The sequence below is a fragment of the Xiphophorus couchianus genome, chromosome 23 (assembly GCF_001444195.1).
Source record: "Xiphophorus couchianus chromosome 23, X_couchianus-1.0, whole genome shotgun sequence".
NCBI classification, from domain to species: Eukaryota; Metazoa; Chordata; class Actinopteri; order Cyprinodontiformes; family Poeciliidae; genus Xiphophorus; species Xiphophorus couchianus.
This window is the reverse complement of record NC_040250.1, coordinates 20,150,154-20,165,455: the sequence shown is the minus strand read 5'-3', so window position 1 is coordinate 20,165,455 and position 15,302 is coordinate 20,150,154. Positions and strand designations below refer to the sequence as shown.

The window sequence follows — 15,302 nt, the reverse complement described above, 5'->3', positions numbered from 1 at the left end:
AAAGAGCTTCTCTTTTGTTTGCATGAAGGTGAACTCAAAACGTAAATTGTTGATAACTACCTTTTCATGACTTTTATTACTTTTTATTATTTGATTACAAAAATGAAATGACATTTATATACTAATCAGTCACCATATCAGTCAGCCTTATAAACTGGTATTAATTATACTAATCAAATTCCTGAATGGAGGAATGTTTTAATTTGTGTCCTTGTTACCCCATGTATTTTTTTTTCACACAGTAGTCTCTCACATTTGAATAATTGTTCTAGGTCTACACTTTAGTGCAGATGTATAAAACCTCTAGTTACACTTTTAAATAAAACGCAAAAGGTGCAAAGTTTCAAAAGTTACTTGTTTTGGCATTAATTTTCTCCTGAGGGCTATTTCTGTGACATTTCAATAATAATAAAACAACAAAAACAGAATTTCATTATTGTCTTACTCTGAGTATAATATGCTCTGGTAATTAATAAAGAAATGTCATGGGGAAAAAAAACTCTGTTATAATCTGCAGGCATGTGATTTGCTGTAATGTCCCCAGAGGGGAGCAGCAACAGAAGAAGAAGAAGAATCTGCTATTAACTAAAAATGATCTTTCAGTTCATATTTTTGAATGTCTGTTAATTCTGCCTATGTAAAAACTAATTGAACTCAATTTACGCTGAAAATAATTATGAGATATAAACACTTAAAACTGACATTCTAAAATTGCTTCAAAATTATTGGTTCACCTCTGGAATCTTCATATTGAATAGCAGCTGTTTTTATTAGTTTGTGTTCTCTTGTATTTGCATGTTAAATTGTTTCTTTTATATCAACTGTAAACTCAGTATTAAAATTGTAAACTAAATGAAATAAAATGCTTTTTAAATAGGAAAATGTAAATAGGACATGTAGAAAAAGTAACTGATGGTTAAAAGAAATGCACAAAACATTTTTGGCCCAACTTTTTCTAACTGACCTGCTCTGAAAAAGTTCATCTGATTCTGATTTTTTTAGTGAACACATTTTCCTTTGTTGTGAGTGATGTTTTATTATTTGTATTATCAACAAAAGGAATCGAAAGCAGTCTCTGCTGAGCAGTTTTAGTCTTCATATAGAAACTTTTTATAAAATTGTTGGACTCTTTTAAACAAAAACAAACAAACAAAAAAATCTGGAGCACCAACATTCCCAAAACAAGAACAATACATTAAAGACAGATGTTGCACATGAGTGAAGACTCCAGTAGCACTTGAAATACTGAGAAACTAATAGTGTTAAAAGACCAACATATCAAACCTGGTTGTCTGCATTAGGCTCATTACAAAACATCAAACTTTGATTATTTTGGCAAAGAAATGAATAAATAAGTAAATAAAAGGCTGAGGACCAGTCAGCATTTTGGGGGATGTGTTACGTATGCTTGCCTGACTGAACAATCAACATCCCTCCAAGGACCACACAGTTTCCTCTTTACTAGCTGTTCACACCTTTTTTCTTCCTATTAACTTAATTTCTAAACGCCTTTGACAGTAAAGACACTCAGAATGGCTTCATCTAAAACCAAATGAGACCAGAGATCCGACTCGGCAAGGTGATGGTACAATTTTCCTACTCATTTTTGACTGACTCTTTAACTGTCTGGGAAACATCACAAGACCTGTCAAACTCCAACTAAACTCTGGAGCCAAAGCAGCAGCTCCCTACAAATAAACTCATCATACGTCCATCTCTGTTCTGATTGGGCTCCGATCTGCATCCAGACCCAACCATTCCTCCTGCGCACATGCTTTCTCTGACAAACAGAGTTACTGCCACAGTGCAGGACCAAAGTACTGACTTTCATGAATGAGTGCTTTCAAGAATCGTTTCAGTCTGACAGTGGTTCTCCCAGCAGTAGATCATAAAGCTATGAATAATGTAAGCTATTCTTAAAGCATTGTAAGCTCTGCTATAGCCTTTCATGGAAACTCTATTAACAGCAGCAGACCCTGGTTACCACACTTGAAATATCTTCAGAAGGTCACAGTCTTGTGTGGCTAAACAACAGGTGCGGAGTGCACAGTGTCCCGCGTTTGGCATGCACAACTTGTGACGAAGCAAACAGCATAACCTGGGGAGTCCAGAGAGCCGTGGAAAAACTTCCAGGAAGCCGAGAGGAGAATAACTAGAAGGATAAATACGAAGGACATGTTTGCATGGGCCTTGTAAAAATACCGTCTAATTTATTCCATGCAAAGGGTTTCTTTTTATCAAGCTATTCCATTAAAATTCCTCCCTTTATGACTGGGTAAGAATGTGCCTCTCTATCTGGCTACATCTGTTGTAAGTTATGGTTTATTCCCAAAGTTCACTGCAATAATCCATCTGATTTATTTCCATGTACGTTTTTGTCTTCAGACAAAATACATAATCAAAGTCTATCCCATGATGAGTTCTGTGTTTGGAATGGTTGCAGATGACCTGTTTATGAGAAGGGGTCATTATTTATTTTACAATTATTCCCAGCTCTTTTGATTGGCGGAACTTCTTTCACGAGAGTCTTTCGCATGTCAGAGTAGTTGGAGTTATACCAGAGAGAGAATTTCCCAACAGTATTAAGCTGGGATTTAATTTAAATTATTACTTAAGCAACAAGGAGTCAAAAGTACAAATTTTTGAAAAAAGTAATTAAAAAAATCCTCAGAAATAAGCAATAATATTATAGAATTTTCCCTTTGTGTTTGCTTGCACATGAAACATGGAGATGACATTTAACACTTGGAAACAGCCTGGAATGACATCTGACATATAGGTAATTATGGATATACTTTTAGAAGAAGTCTTTACGAATGTTTGTCACTGTTGGCATGAAGTGTCATTCTGTAAATAATGATGCTTTTAATGCAAACTTTCTTTAAAATTTGCATTAGAAGTCAATTAAAATGCAAACTTTGCATTATTTAGTAAATAATCACACTTTAATGCAAAGGTGGCACTATTAATTGACGTCTTTGCATTAAAAGTGTCATTATTTACCAAATAACACTTCATGACAACAGTCATAAACGTTCATAAAGACTTCTTTATGTTCATAACAGGTGTTATGTCATATTGATGACAGTGTCATGTCAGTCTTATGCACACCCCTTCAAACAAAATGTTACCGAAAGACTTTTGAGACACAAAAAGAGATACATCAGAAAAAAGAAATACAATCTATTATTAAACAGACAAATCCCATATGGAAGGATTTTATTGTCTCCAAATGAAATCAGAAAAAACACATGACAATTGTGCATAAAAAACATCCTTCCCTATGTGGTGCTGCAAAAACAATGAGGATACGTAATAGGTTCTAGCTAAATTTCAAGGGAAATTAAACAACACTGTGCTTTTAGTAACATTAAAAGCCAGAATTGGTGGCTTTACTTGACTATTGAAACAAAGAGAGCCAAACTGATTTCATGTGAGTCAGAGAAATCAACAGAGTAGTAAATGCCTAATCCACCCATGAAAGGCTGTGTGAAAGCTGAAATGAAACAGAAACAAAGCAAATTATAGGCCTCTAAAGCTGAAAGAGAAAACAAAAGGAGATTTTATTTGAAAAAATAAATAAATAACGAAATAACAAGCTGTAAAACACAAAGCTCTGTGCTGCACAGCTGCAGGTCAGGGACTACATTTCCAACTTCTCATTTCCGTTACTTTTCGCGAACTGCATGTCGACATTTGGTCACCCCGCACTGCATCTCTTGCAGGTCGAGATCGACTCTGCCACTCATGATGAATGGAGGTGAACGGGGCGTGATGCGTTTAAGCTACAAACCCCAGATAAACACAGAAAGCGATGTTAAGAGTTGAAAGCTGTGTCTCCTGGTTACAAGCGTGCATCATCGTTGAGAACAAAATGGGCAGAAAATTATTTTTCAGATTGTTCCTGTTTGTTCATCCAGGAACTGGCTGAAGAATGATATGATTCACCGTGACAGCCCTTCCTGTCTCCAGAGCCTGTGATGTTCTGGGGGTTTTTTGACATTACTGCACACAAGTGAAATTGCTTCACAAAGCAAAATGATTATTTTGAACACACCCCAATGAATTGTTCCTCCTGCGTTTGGTTGGCCCCTTTAAAGAGTCTTTTCAAATTAAGTGCGTTTTGGGCAACCTGCTGAGCGTCGGAGTATGGAGCGTGAAGCCAACTGGAGCAGAAAGGGTCACTCCAAGAGGCTCCGCTCGGGAAACATCAGCCCCGAAACGTAGCTGGTGCACCGACATGAAGCGCATAGCTCGCATGAAACAGATTAAATGACTTCACTTCTGAAACTCAGCAAGAAAGGCCGCATTATTCATGTACGGCAAGAGCACTGGCATGTTCTCTGATGAGGATGATCTAATGCTTTTCTTTTATCACGCAGTTAAGTTTGGGTCACATTTTCAGAATATTTCTTATATATATTTGTTTCCATTGCTTCTATATGTAATTTTGTTAAGCAGCTACTGCTGCTCATCAATCTGTTAAAAGTTATGAAGTTATTTCCAAATAAGTCTGACTTTTGTTCGCCAATTAGGCCAGAAACCTAAACTCCTCCAAGGTCACACACCAGCCAACTTCACTGATGCTTGTCCGACTGGATACCAAATCTGCACCAGTGTATTGATAAGACTCAAGTATGTAACTTTTATAAAAAAATTTAATAAAATAAAAAAACACCTGGGACCTGACGCAATGTGAAAATGTTCAAGGGATGTAAAAACTTCTGCAAATACTGCATATCTCTGGCTGAACAGATCCTTAGTTACAAAGATAAAATGTGACCTTCTTTGACTTTAAAAAGGAGAAAGAACATATATCAAGTTATGGCATGTTTGGAAAGCCAGTCAGGAACCCCCACCCACAAAAACAAACTCTCTAGTCTAAAAATAACAGCATCCCAGCTTGCTTTTTAAATTTGCATAGGAACTAACCACAAGACCCCTGAAACAAACTCCTTTGGACAGCAAGGAAAAAAAGTGGAGACATTTTTCCTATATTGCCCAGAGTCATGTCTGAGGAAAAATAAACACACTTCACCAGCATAAACATATTATCCTAAAAGACAGAGTTGTGGAAGGAGGATGATTTGGGCTTATTTTTAGCCCAGAAACCTTGGCTCTTGGGATTTGCGTGTCATTTGTGTTTTCCTGCATGCAAGGACAACAAACATGTTCAATTGCAAAATTAAAGTGGAGCTAACTATGTAAGTCGTCATACTATATTGAGTTAAATTCTATTACATTTCTAAGAAGCTGGAGTCTGTGTAGTTCTCCATTAAAAAATGGAAAACATATCTCATTTTTTCCATTGTAAGATAAAATATTGTCTTACAATTTTTTGCAAGATATTAATAAATTGTACTTTCAAATGAATTACATTAAGTTAAATTCAATTCATTTATATAGCACCAATTTACAACACGCCATCTCGAGAGACATTGCAAAAAAACTCATTTTAATTTAATCACACATAAATTCCATTGGATCCTATCAAACAATGCAATAAAAACTCCAGCTTTTTTCTGACCAGAGTAGCTTCATCCACATATTTGTTCTCTTACTTTTAAATAGTTTCATGTGACCTCAGATATAACTCCAATATATGTTCATACTTCTGTGTATATTTAGAATTTTCTAGAGACTTTCCAAAATACTATATTCATAACAAATTAAAAGTAATGATAACCAGGACTGGGCTGTATTTTTGTATACATTTTGCCCATTTGGTGAAAGATAAAAGTCTGCAAGCCAATTCAAGCCCAGCTTTTTATTTCAAGGTGATTAACGTTATTAATGTCTTCCATTGTAAGAAGAATGAAAAGCCTTATTCTCCAGATTCTAGATATAAAGTATACCGGAAGTTTCCTGGGGTGAATTTTAAAAGAAAATGTCAAAGCATATTAGCTGCACTCTTCTTATTCTAGGAACTGTGCTATACCGTAGGCCAGTGTCATAAATTTGCGCTCATACAGATTTTATGTCTACATGAAAAGAGTCTGATCTCGCGAGATTTGTTGATGACAAATCTAAGCGACGTCACGGTCTCGTGACTTATGCCGGAAGAAGGGGATTCATAACAACACGAACGAGAGTAAAACACCAAGGAGCGGCTTAAATTCTTCCCCGTTTCCACCTTTTTCTCTCTTCTTATCGACGCAGAGATGGACAGCTCCGTCCGAGCATCGTCAGACTCGTCTGCTGGACCTCCACCGTATTTTAGAGGGTGAGGAAGCAGCCTTTAGTGAGCAGGCAGGCAGCATGGGGGATGTGCGTAGCAGAGCTCCCTGTTAGATGTGTCGTAAATCCTGCAGCGCAGCATTATCCAAGGCCGAAGGACAAAACCACATCAGTAGCAGCGGTGCTAAATCTAACAGTAGCTCGGCTGTGTTCGCTTCTGTTGGATAATGTGAACTTTTGCTCCTGCAGAAATGAAGGCTCCTTGGTCTCTGCCCTGAAGACTCTGCTGTTCTTCACGATCCTCATGGTGACGCTGCCCATTGGATTGTATTTCGCAACCAAGGCTTACATCTTTGAGGGTAAAATTCATTAGTTTTGTCGCCACTTTTTCTGTGTTCAGTTTGTGTATTATTCAGCAATTTGGATGAAAACAACAAGACTTCTGCAGACGGTCTTTTTGCATATTGTTTGATGCCTTTTTGGGCGCAGGCCCTTTCCATAAATCCACAGTATCACTGTGTTACTTTAATGCATATAAAAGTAACTACTATGATGAAGCAGTGGCGTAATCTAGATGAAATAAGACACAATAGACAGTGAGTACTGCTAATAAATAGGCTGAATCTTGAGATGTTTATATTTAAGTATATTTGACATTTTTAGAAATGTTGTGTGAACCATTTTTGATGCTCTTATATCTTGTATTAATACAAAGGTAGCTTCAGTTTATGTTTTCATACACTGAATAAAAAGCCATAATTTTTTCTCACTGTCTGATATTCCATCAGATTAAACCTTTCCTGTTTTAGGTCAGTTATTATCGTCAAAATGATCTCTATTTGCTAAGTGTCAGCACGATTGCAGTGCAATTTTTTTGTTGCTTCCTCAACATTCTGAACTTTGCATACAGTAAGATGATGCCAATACTTTTAAATAAACCAGGAAAACCCAGATAATGGAGACATTGCACTGTAAGCTTTGTATTTATCCACTTAAAAAGATTTGAGTTTAAAAGAAATGCATCTCTGGATAGATTTTAGGATGGAATAAGAATATGCTTTATTATCCCACAGTAGGAACATTCAGCAACTATTAGCAGCAAGTCAAGAACAAGAGACTGTCCAATGGGGGTAACACCTTACACATACTTCATCATTATGTGGCGACATGGAAAAAAATCAAGCCAACATTGACAAGATAACTGCAGACCACCACAAGTCTGGTTTATCCTCGAATACAATCGTTTTAAATGCCTGAATATGTCACATTAATGTTTTTAAACAACTACACGTGGATACAAACACACTGGCCATTCAGGGTGTGATGGATTCTCCATCCGTTATCTAAACACGCTTATCCTCGCGGGGTCGCCAGGGGTTCTGCTGCCTGTCTCCAGCAGTCATGTGGTCATTTGTGGAAAATGTGTGTGATTTGGTCACACACAATAATTCCCTTTTTCTATAGTGAATGTAAATATCTGGTTTCAACTGTTACGCACACTAATATATTAATTTATTAAGCATTATGCTGTTTTAGAATAACAGCATAAATGCAGTTAGTGACACCTAAAACAACAATGTGGTAAATAAAATGAATGAGAGCAAGCAAGAAAAACTAAAAATATCTAAGCTTATTATTCATCTTAATGGGAGTCTGTGTAACATCCCAAGAAGGGACTTCTGCACAAAGAAAAGAAAGCGCACCCTGAGTCTGCATCACTTTTTTGCAGCAAAAATATTATTTTCAGGGCATAAGTTTGGTTTTATTTTCCACACATAAGGGATTTAAACAGGGCTATGCTAATTTAAAATTTAATTTGACTGTGGAAATGACATATACAGTGGAATCCCATTTTTCTCACTTCTTTTCAACATCTGCTAATGAAGATCAATTGACTTTTCTCTGAATGAGACCTCAAAAAACATTTTGAAGTTCCAGATTTAAGGCTAAAGTCAGAATAACTTGGGGATGGGGGGTGTGGATTTTGACACCGATCCAACCACCAGGGCAGAGCTGCAGGACATTAAGAGTGTTCAAACATGTTGCTGAGCGTCATTTTTGGACAGACTTTTCTACTTTGCAAGAAACAATAAAAATTCTTATTGAGCAAACAAGAATATACAGATCTTTTCTTTTATTTACCCACTTCATTCTGTTGTTTCGCACTAATCTCCATGCTAAAGTTTGCTGTTCAGGAATTTTGAAGAAAAAATCTGTGACATTTTCAAACTTTTGGCCATAACCTTTTAACATTTTATGCACATATGCGTTCTTTGTAATGAACTAAGATAATTAAAACCTTTTTAGCATTAATCCACTGTCTCTTCCTCTCAGGTTCGATGAAGATGACGAGCTCCGACAGCTACTTCTACGCGGCCATCGTAGCCGTGCTCGCCGTGCATGTGGTCTTGGCTCTGTTTGTTTACGTCGCCTGGAACGAAGGGACGCCTAAAAGCAAGGGCAAACATGATTAAGGCATACCCTTATCAGCTTCTGAGGCCGCTGGAGATGGTCAGACTGCAGGCAGGGATCCACAGTCCTGTCTCCCGCAGGCATCAACACTCATTGCTGCACCGTCTACCAACCAGACAAGTCGTCAGGGGGGATCTGGCTTGGCTCAGGCTTTGACCCCAGGTTTATAAGCAGGAAGTAGTGTATTTTCCTTGACGCAGGGGTGCAGAGACCGGAGGGTGCAATTTTGTTGCCAGGCCCCAGCAGGCATAATTTTGTTCCCCTTCACACAAAATGATTCCTTTTGTTGACTGAGAACAGTTTTTGAAACAATTTGTCCTCAGATGCTTTTTGACTTTGGGCTCTGAGTCCCTTCACACGAAGAGTTTATGTCAAAATTCATCTGCACGGCATGTTGGTTTTTTAATTTTATTTTTTAATTTGAGTTTGATCGATCTTTAATCAAGAAAACAACTGATTACTCTGTCCTGAATTTTCAGTCCTTGTCCGAATACCTCAAGGTTTTCCTTATGTATTTTGGAACAAAGTTATCCTGGTGTCTCATTGGTACTTTGTTAAAATGACCTCATCTATCCGTTTTCTTCCATCGCTGATTTGAAAATGTTTGTCCACTGTAGTGAGGTGATGTTGTAAAACATGCATTAGAAATCATTGCTTTTTACTTAAATGAGTCCTGGAGATGTTACAATACTAGTAGGGTTTGTTGAATTGCTCAAATAAAATGTGAAACTTTTATTGTTTGCATGTTGACTTATTCTATGTCATTAAATTTCAGTAACATTTGAGATTTTGCTTTGAAATGATTATTTGGTATGTTTTTTTTTATTCTCATGGGAATCCGCAATGCTCAGTTAAAGGGACAGTTGTAAATTTTAAAGGGAGTTTTGAGCAAAGCATTGCGAGTAATTCATATCTTACCTACCTCTTCAGGCATCTTCTTTGGGCTACAGGTGTAATTTGTCCTTTTCCAGGTCATAAATTATTTGCTTCTCCCTAAACCTAACTGCAGCTCAGTTACCAGCCTCTTTAGTTAATACCAGGCTGAAAGTACCACTAATACTTTCAGATCTTTCTATCTCTACATTCTTTTTGGCTTTGATTCAACAAGCTGTCAGAAACCTTCCTCTAAGATTTTGCTTTACTAGTATATTGATGTCTCACATAGTTGTTGCAGATTTATCCATGGGACATCCATGATAGATTTCTTATTCGTATATCTTCTTTTAGCCTTTTGAACCTTTACACCTGTAGTCAGGTTTATATTGCTGATGGGAACAGGAAAAGTGATTTTGATCAAAGTCACTACCTACAGAAAAAAAAGACAGATTAAATAGTAAGATAAGATTCACATAAACTGCTATAATATTTTGCTACTCACACCGTTTTACTTTATTTTGACTCCTGGAATGTCCTGTTTTCAAATCATGTTTCTCGCAGGAAGATTGCTGGAAGCGCACCCTGTCCAATATGTAATATAACCAACCAAACAACATAATTTTTAACTATTAATATAATTATATTCCTCTACACCAGCGTTTCCCAATTCCGGTCCTCAGGCCTCCCTGCCCTGCATGTTTTAGGTGTTTCCCTTCTGCTACACACCTGGATTGAATATATGGGTGATCAACAGGTTTCTGCAGCACTTGATGGTCATGCAATCATTTGAATCAGCTGCTCTGGAATAGAGGCACATCTAAAACATGCAGAGCAGGGGGGCCTGAGGACCGGAATTGGGAAATGCTGCTCTACACCAACCGCCGCTTCCTGTAAAAAATTATTATTCACTTGTGTTAAAATAACAACCTAATCCACATATTAAAATAACTTACAGCATCAACAAATATATATATAAATATATTAAATTAAAACCACTGTATTGCTTTGAGTGTTGGAGTTGTTTTAAGAGAGAATAAGTAAACTCTGGTCTTAGCCCTTGTAAAATTAGGAGTTAGCTTCAGCCTCTGGGACCAACTAATTTTATTTATTACAGGTCAGATATTAACTATGGGTTAGTTCAAGAACTATCCCTTTAAAAAGATGATTCTATGTGTGAAGTAATTTTTTTTTAATGAATTAGAGCCTTGTAAAACCCAGTTTGTGGTTAAACAAAAAAAACCAACACAAACTATGTCTGTGGATTCACAAAAACCCTCCTATCTTTTAAAGGATCTGCTGATTAAAAAAATGTGGTGAACTTATTTTTTTAGGTCTGCGCGTGATGAACAGGCTGTACCACCTCAAGAGGCATAGACTTTCCTCCAGCATCTGTTGTTTGAGCCAGACTGAAGAAGCATCCGCACAAATATCAGTCCTGTGTTTGTGAGTTTTGACTTTCTGACACTGGCTTTCTAACAGTGTTTATCTCACAAGCATATTTAACTGTCACAACATTAATAAACCCACCAGGCAGTAATCTAGTTCTGCATAAAACCAACTCGTATTCACGCCCAAAACGGATTAGGTCAAAAGAAAAATGCGGAGGAAAAAAAATTCCAATCATTTGGAATCAAAAAGCACATTTAACTTTCACACAAATGTATCCCAGTTTTTCTGTGGCCTCAGAAACACTGCAGCGGAATGAATCAGTTGAGCCGTAATAACAACACAATCTTTCAAGAGACCATGAGATGCTTTATTAAGTTGAGTAGAGCGTTGGAGTTGTCACATGGTGGCAGCAAATGTTCAGCCTGTTCCTGTATCCCCATAAGGAGGCAGAGAGGAGCGCAGACAAATCTGATGCCATAATGACATTTTCTGCATCAGAAACTGTGACAACAGCTGACTTCAGTTCATCTCCCCCTCTCTCCTCGTCTCTGGAGCCCCTCTACTTTCCTCTTGCGCCGTTTTTCTGCTGGTAATGAACCCGGAGATGTGCGTGCTGCATTGGTTTCAAACTGAGGGTGGCGTTAGTGATGACAGGCCCGTGAGCAGACAGACTGATTCGGCTATCGGACATCAGAAGTCGTCCTCTTTTTCCTTTTGGCTGATATTTTATGATTTTGGCCCTGCAGCACCAGCAGGTTGGTGTAAGGGCAGGCTTTGCTTCAGGGCCTGTGTCATCATCACATGTTTACAGGGCAGCTCAGCATGATGGAAAAGAAGTCAGAGAGTGAGGGTAATTGTGTCAGGGATTTTAAAACACACTCATGAACGACCTACAGTTCTTCCTCTTAAATCTTAAAGCCTGCTGCCAATTCAGTGCACTGGCTGGCTGCTTTTGGAGACACGTGTAATATATCATTTGAATGCTGTGGAAACGTCCCCGTTTTTATTCATAAAACCCAAGGTGATGTCAATTCAACCTTCTGGTCATGTGACATTATGTGAGTTTGTGAGATCATCTAAAGCACATCTTTTTTGATGAAATATTGCAACCAAACATTTACCGTCTATAAAACATATAATCTTGGAAAAATAAAATAATTTCTTGAACAAGATGTCAAATACCACTCCAAAGAAAATTATTCTTCAGATCCAAAAAGTATGTGAATTAACTTGGTTACATACTGCATAATGAAATATGACAAGTTCATGCAATGCAAACTCTACAAAAACTGCCTGCATCTAGTTTAGCTATATGTTCATGTGTACAATATATCAGTTTCACAAAGGATCATTTGGATGTAATATAAACTCTTACATTTCACCTGCATTGCTTTTAACAGTTTGCAGTAAATGCCACACTTCATTTAGAGAAACCAAGGTATAAAGCTCACAAAGAGGCGATGACAGAAAAAGGTTAGAGTACTAAGAAGTACCACATTTAACACAACTGATATCATCATTGTAATATTTGACAATCATAGGATAAATAAATATTGTGACTTACAGTAAACATGGTTTCAAAGTCATTTTTCATTGGGCATACAGGTAAAATCTGTAAAAGTGATGGCCAGGTAAACTGGAAGCTAATTTCTTTGACAATGATTATCAACCATGTTTTATGTTTTGCATTAAAAAAAATCACATCTCATGGTTCTGGTTCTTCAGCCCAATATTCATAAAAAAATCAATAACATTTTTATTCTAAAACAAACAACCAAGATGAATAAATAACAAGTAAAGAGAAAGTTGTATGTACAGCAGATGGCGCAGTCGATGCACAAATGGCAAGCAGTGGGAGAGGTTTGAAATAAAAGTAAAGACAGAGGGCAGCAGAGTACTGCGTCACGCTGCAGGAGCTCAGCCCAACTGATCACAGAAACATAACCTCACTTGAATGCAGCTTGTTCAGTTCATCTAGGTGAATAATTATTGTTCAAGAAGGATATGATCAAATTAAACTGTCTGTATCTCAGGCTTCTTGATTGGGATGTTCTCCACAGAATATAACATTTAACTGGAGCCGTCTGAACAATTAGGGAGGACAAGCAAACACTTGATCTTCTGTGAAACAGAGCCTAACATAATCACTGACAAAACAATAGTATTCTTAACGCATCCTAACAACACTCACCCTGACATGTTGAAAATGCCTGACTTGAATACTGATGGGGAAAATAAAATTAGTTTCATAAAAGAAGTTATTTTGTTTGAAGGTGGTCACTATTTAGAGGTGATGAATCTTGGCATTAGGTTTTTGTTTAGTACTGAGGTTCATGCTTTAATCTGTCTGAAGGGATTCATAAAATTAAAATAACAAAATCAGATTTGTGCACTAAATGGTTTACCTGGCGAAATCCATTCTAAAATCTTTCACAAAGCTGAGAGGTGGTCACAGAACATATTGTAAAAGATCACACACCCCATAGATCATGACTTTAATTTTGCAAGAAAATCCTCATACCATGTCATCAGTAAGGAACGGTGGAAGCTGTATTATGGTGATTTCTCCTGGTCTTGGCAGTCAGCTTTCACTCATTTGACAAGGAATACTGAAAGGCAACGCAAAGCTAAATCTATCTAAGATGAAGGATCCAAACTATGTCTAGTGAAGTCCAAACCTCGCAGCATACTCTGAGATCAAATCAAAACATTTGCAGACAGAGCATTCTCTGTGAAAACCTTCAATTGCTCTTCAGTTTAAAGAATTTTGAAAGGTAGAAGTGTCATACTGGTATAAAGAGGAAGTGTACTGATATAACCCAGAAACCCAGAATAAATGCTACTGTACTTGACAGAGCCCTGAATTACAGTTCATCTATTATTAATTGGTTGACACAAAACTGATCATCTGATTCTCTTATTAATTCTTGTAAATTAATTCTGCGATAAAAATGCCATATTGAAAAAAGTGCATACATGCAAAAATTTGCAGTGATGCACAGTGATTTAAAGTTTTGGGGTAAATAATTTTGTTTCTATGGGCTGCATAAAATCATGGCTTATAGCTGCACATCTGTTATCATTTTAAAAACATATACTCTTTTTTGTATAAAAATAAGGACGAATCATTTTTCATCTTCATTTCAAAAGTATGCCCTGCGACAGACTGGCGACCTGTCCGGGGTGTACCCCGCCTCTCGCCCGGAACGTAGCTGGAGATGGGCACCAGCAACCCTCCCGACCCCATTAGGGACAAGGGTGAACAGAAAATGGATGGATGGATGGATTTCAAAAGTAGATATTGTCGAATATTTTATTTTCTTTGCTGATTTATGGTGTTTTATATTGCAAATAACACTTCTGAGTATTCAAATGTTATATTTTACTGACTTGCCCCCTCCCAGCTGTGAAGCACGTTGAGTCTGGCACCTCAACAAATATAAGTGAAGCCCTTAAACCTTGCCAAAATTTGAAATGTATGTGAAAACACTGGGAAAACCATGATTTATGAGAGGCATGACTCTTGGTTTTAATATTTCTGAAAAGGACGATAACCTGATTTGTTTTCCCGCTGACAGAGCCAAAACCGAAAGGAATTCATGATCAGTCTAAAGAAACGAGAGTGGTTCATCGTCCTGAACATGCAGTTTGAAGGTTTTCATAGAAGTGTGCCTGTTCGGTCCTCTGTCTACAGAACAGCATTAGTCTTTAAACATGATGTGTTATCTTCGTGCTCAACCATGTCAGTTTGGAAACAGTGATATATAGATGACTCACACCACACTTGACAATAGGTTAAATAGAACACTGTAGGCCGAAGCAACAATATCTGTTTTTCTATTCTGGAGTTGATCCCGATTCATTTACACTACCTTTCGAAGTAATATTACTCATTAAACATTTTAATATTTAAATTTATTGATTTTTTTATGACAGACCAGCAAAACCTGCAACAAAAATATAAGGTAGAAGGAAAGACCCATAGTTTAGTATGCTTTGCAATGAAAAATCTGAAGTGATAGAGACAAATCTATTCTTTGCGAAATAGCTCAGGCTCAGATTGAATTGAGAGTGTTCAGTAACAGAAAATTTCAAGAATTACCTCAGATTGCTTATTAAGTTTAGACCTAGGTCATTTCAACACATAGTTTGAGCATCATGAGGTAATGTAAAGTATACAAAACAACAGCTGCCACGGTTATTTTCCAATGTAATCACTTCCCTTTTCTCGATTTGGAGCTGGAACATAAACGAACCGCCGGCGGTGCAAATTTAAGACAGGTTTATTTTGAGCAGTTAAACAAACACGGTCGTCACCAAGTGCTTTACAGGAAACAAACACAAATACACATACAAACAAGGATCGACCCTTCCCCCCCCACCCGAAA

General features: G+C 37.3%; 1 protein-coding gene across 1 annotated transcript; it reads left to right on the top strand.

The window, feature by feature from the left end:
- Positions 1-6,033: 6,033 nt before the first annotated feature.
- vma21 (vacuolar ATPase assembly factor VMA21) lies at positions 6,034-9,434 on the top strand. Its single transcript, XM_028009588.1, has 3 exons — positions 6,034-6,223; positions 6,427-6,536; positions 8,512-9,434. The coding sequence occupies exons 1-3, from the start codon at positions 6,162-6,164 to the stop codon at positions 8,649-8,651; spliced, it is 312 nt and encodes a 103-aa protein (XP_027865389.1). The 5' UTR covers positions 6,034-6,161; the 3' UTR covers positions 8,652-9,434.
- Positions 9,435-15,302: the final 5,868 nt, after the last annotated feature.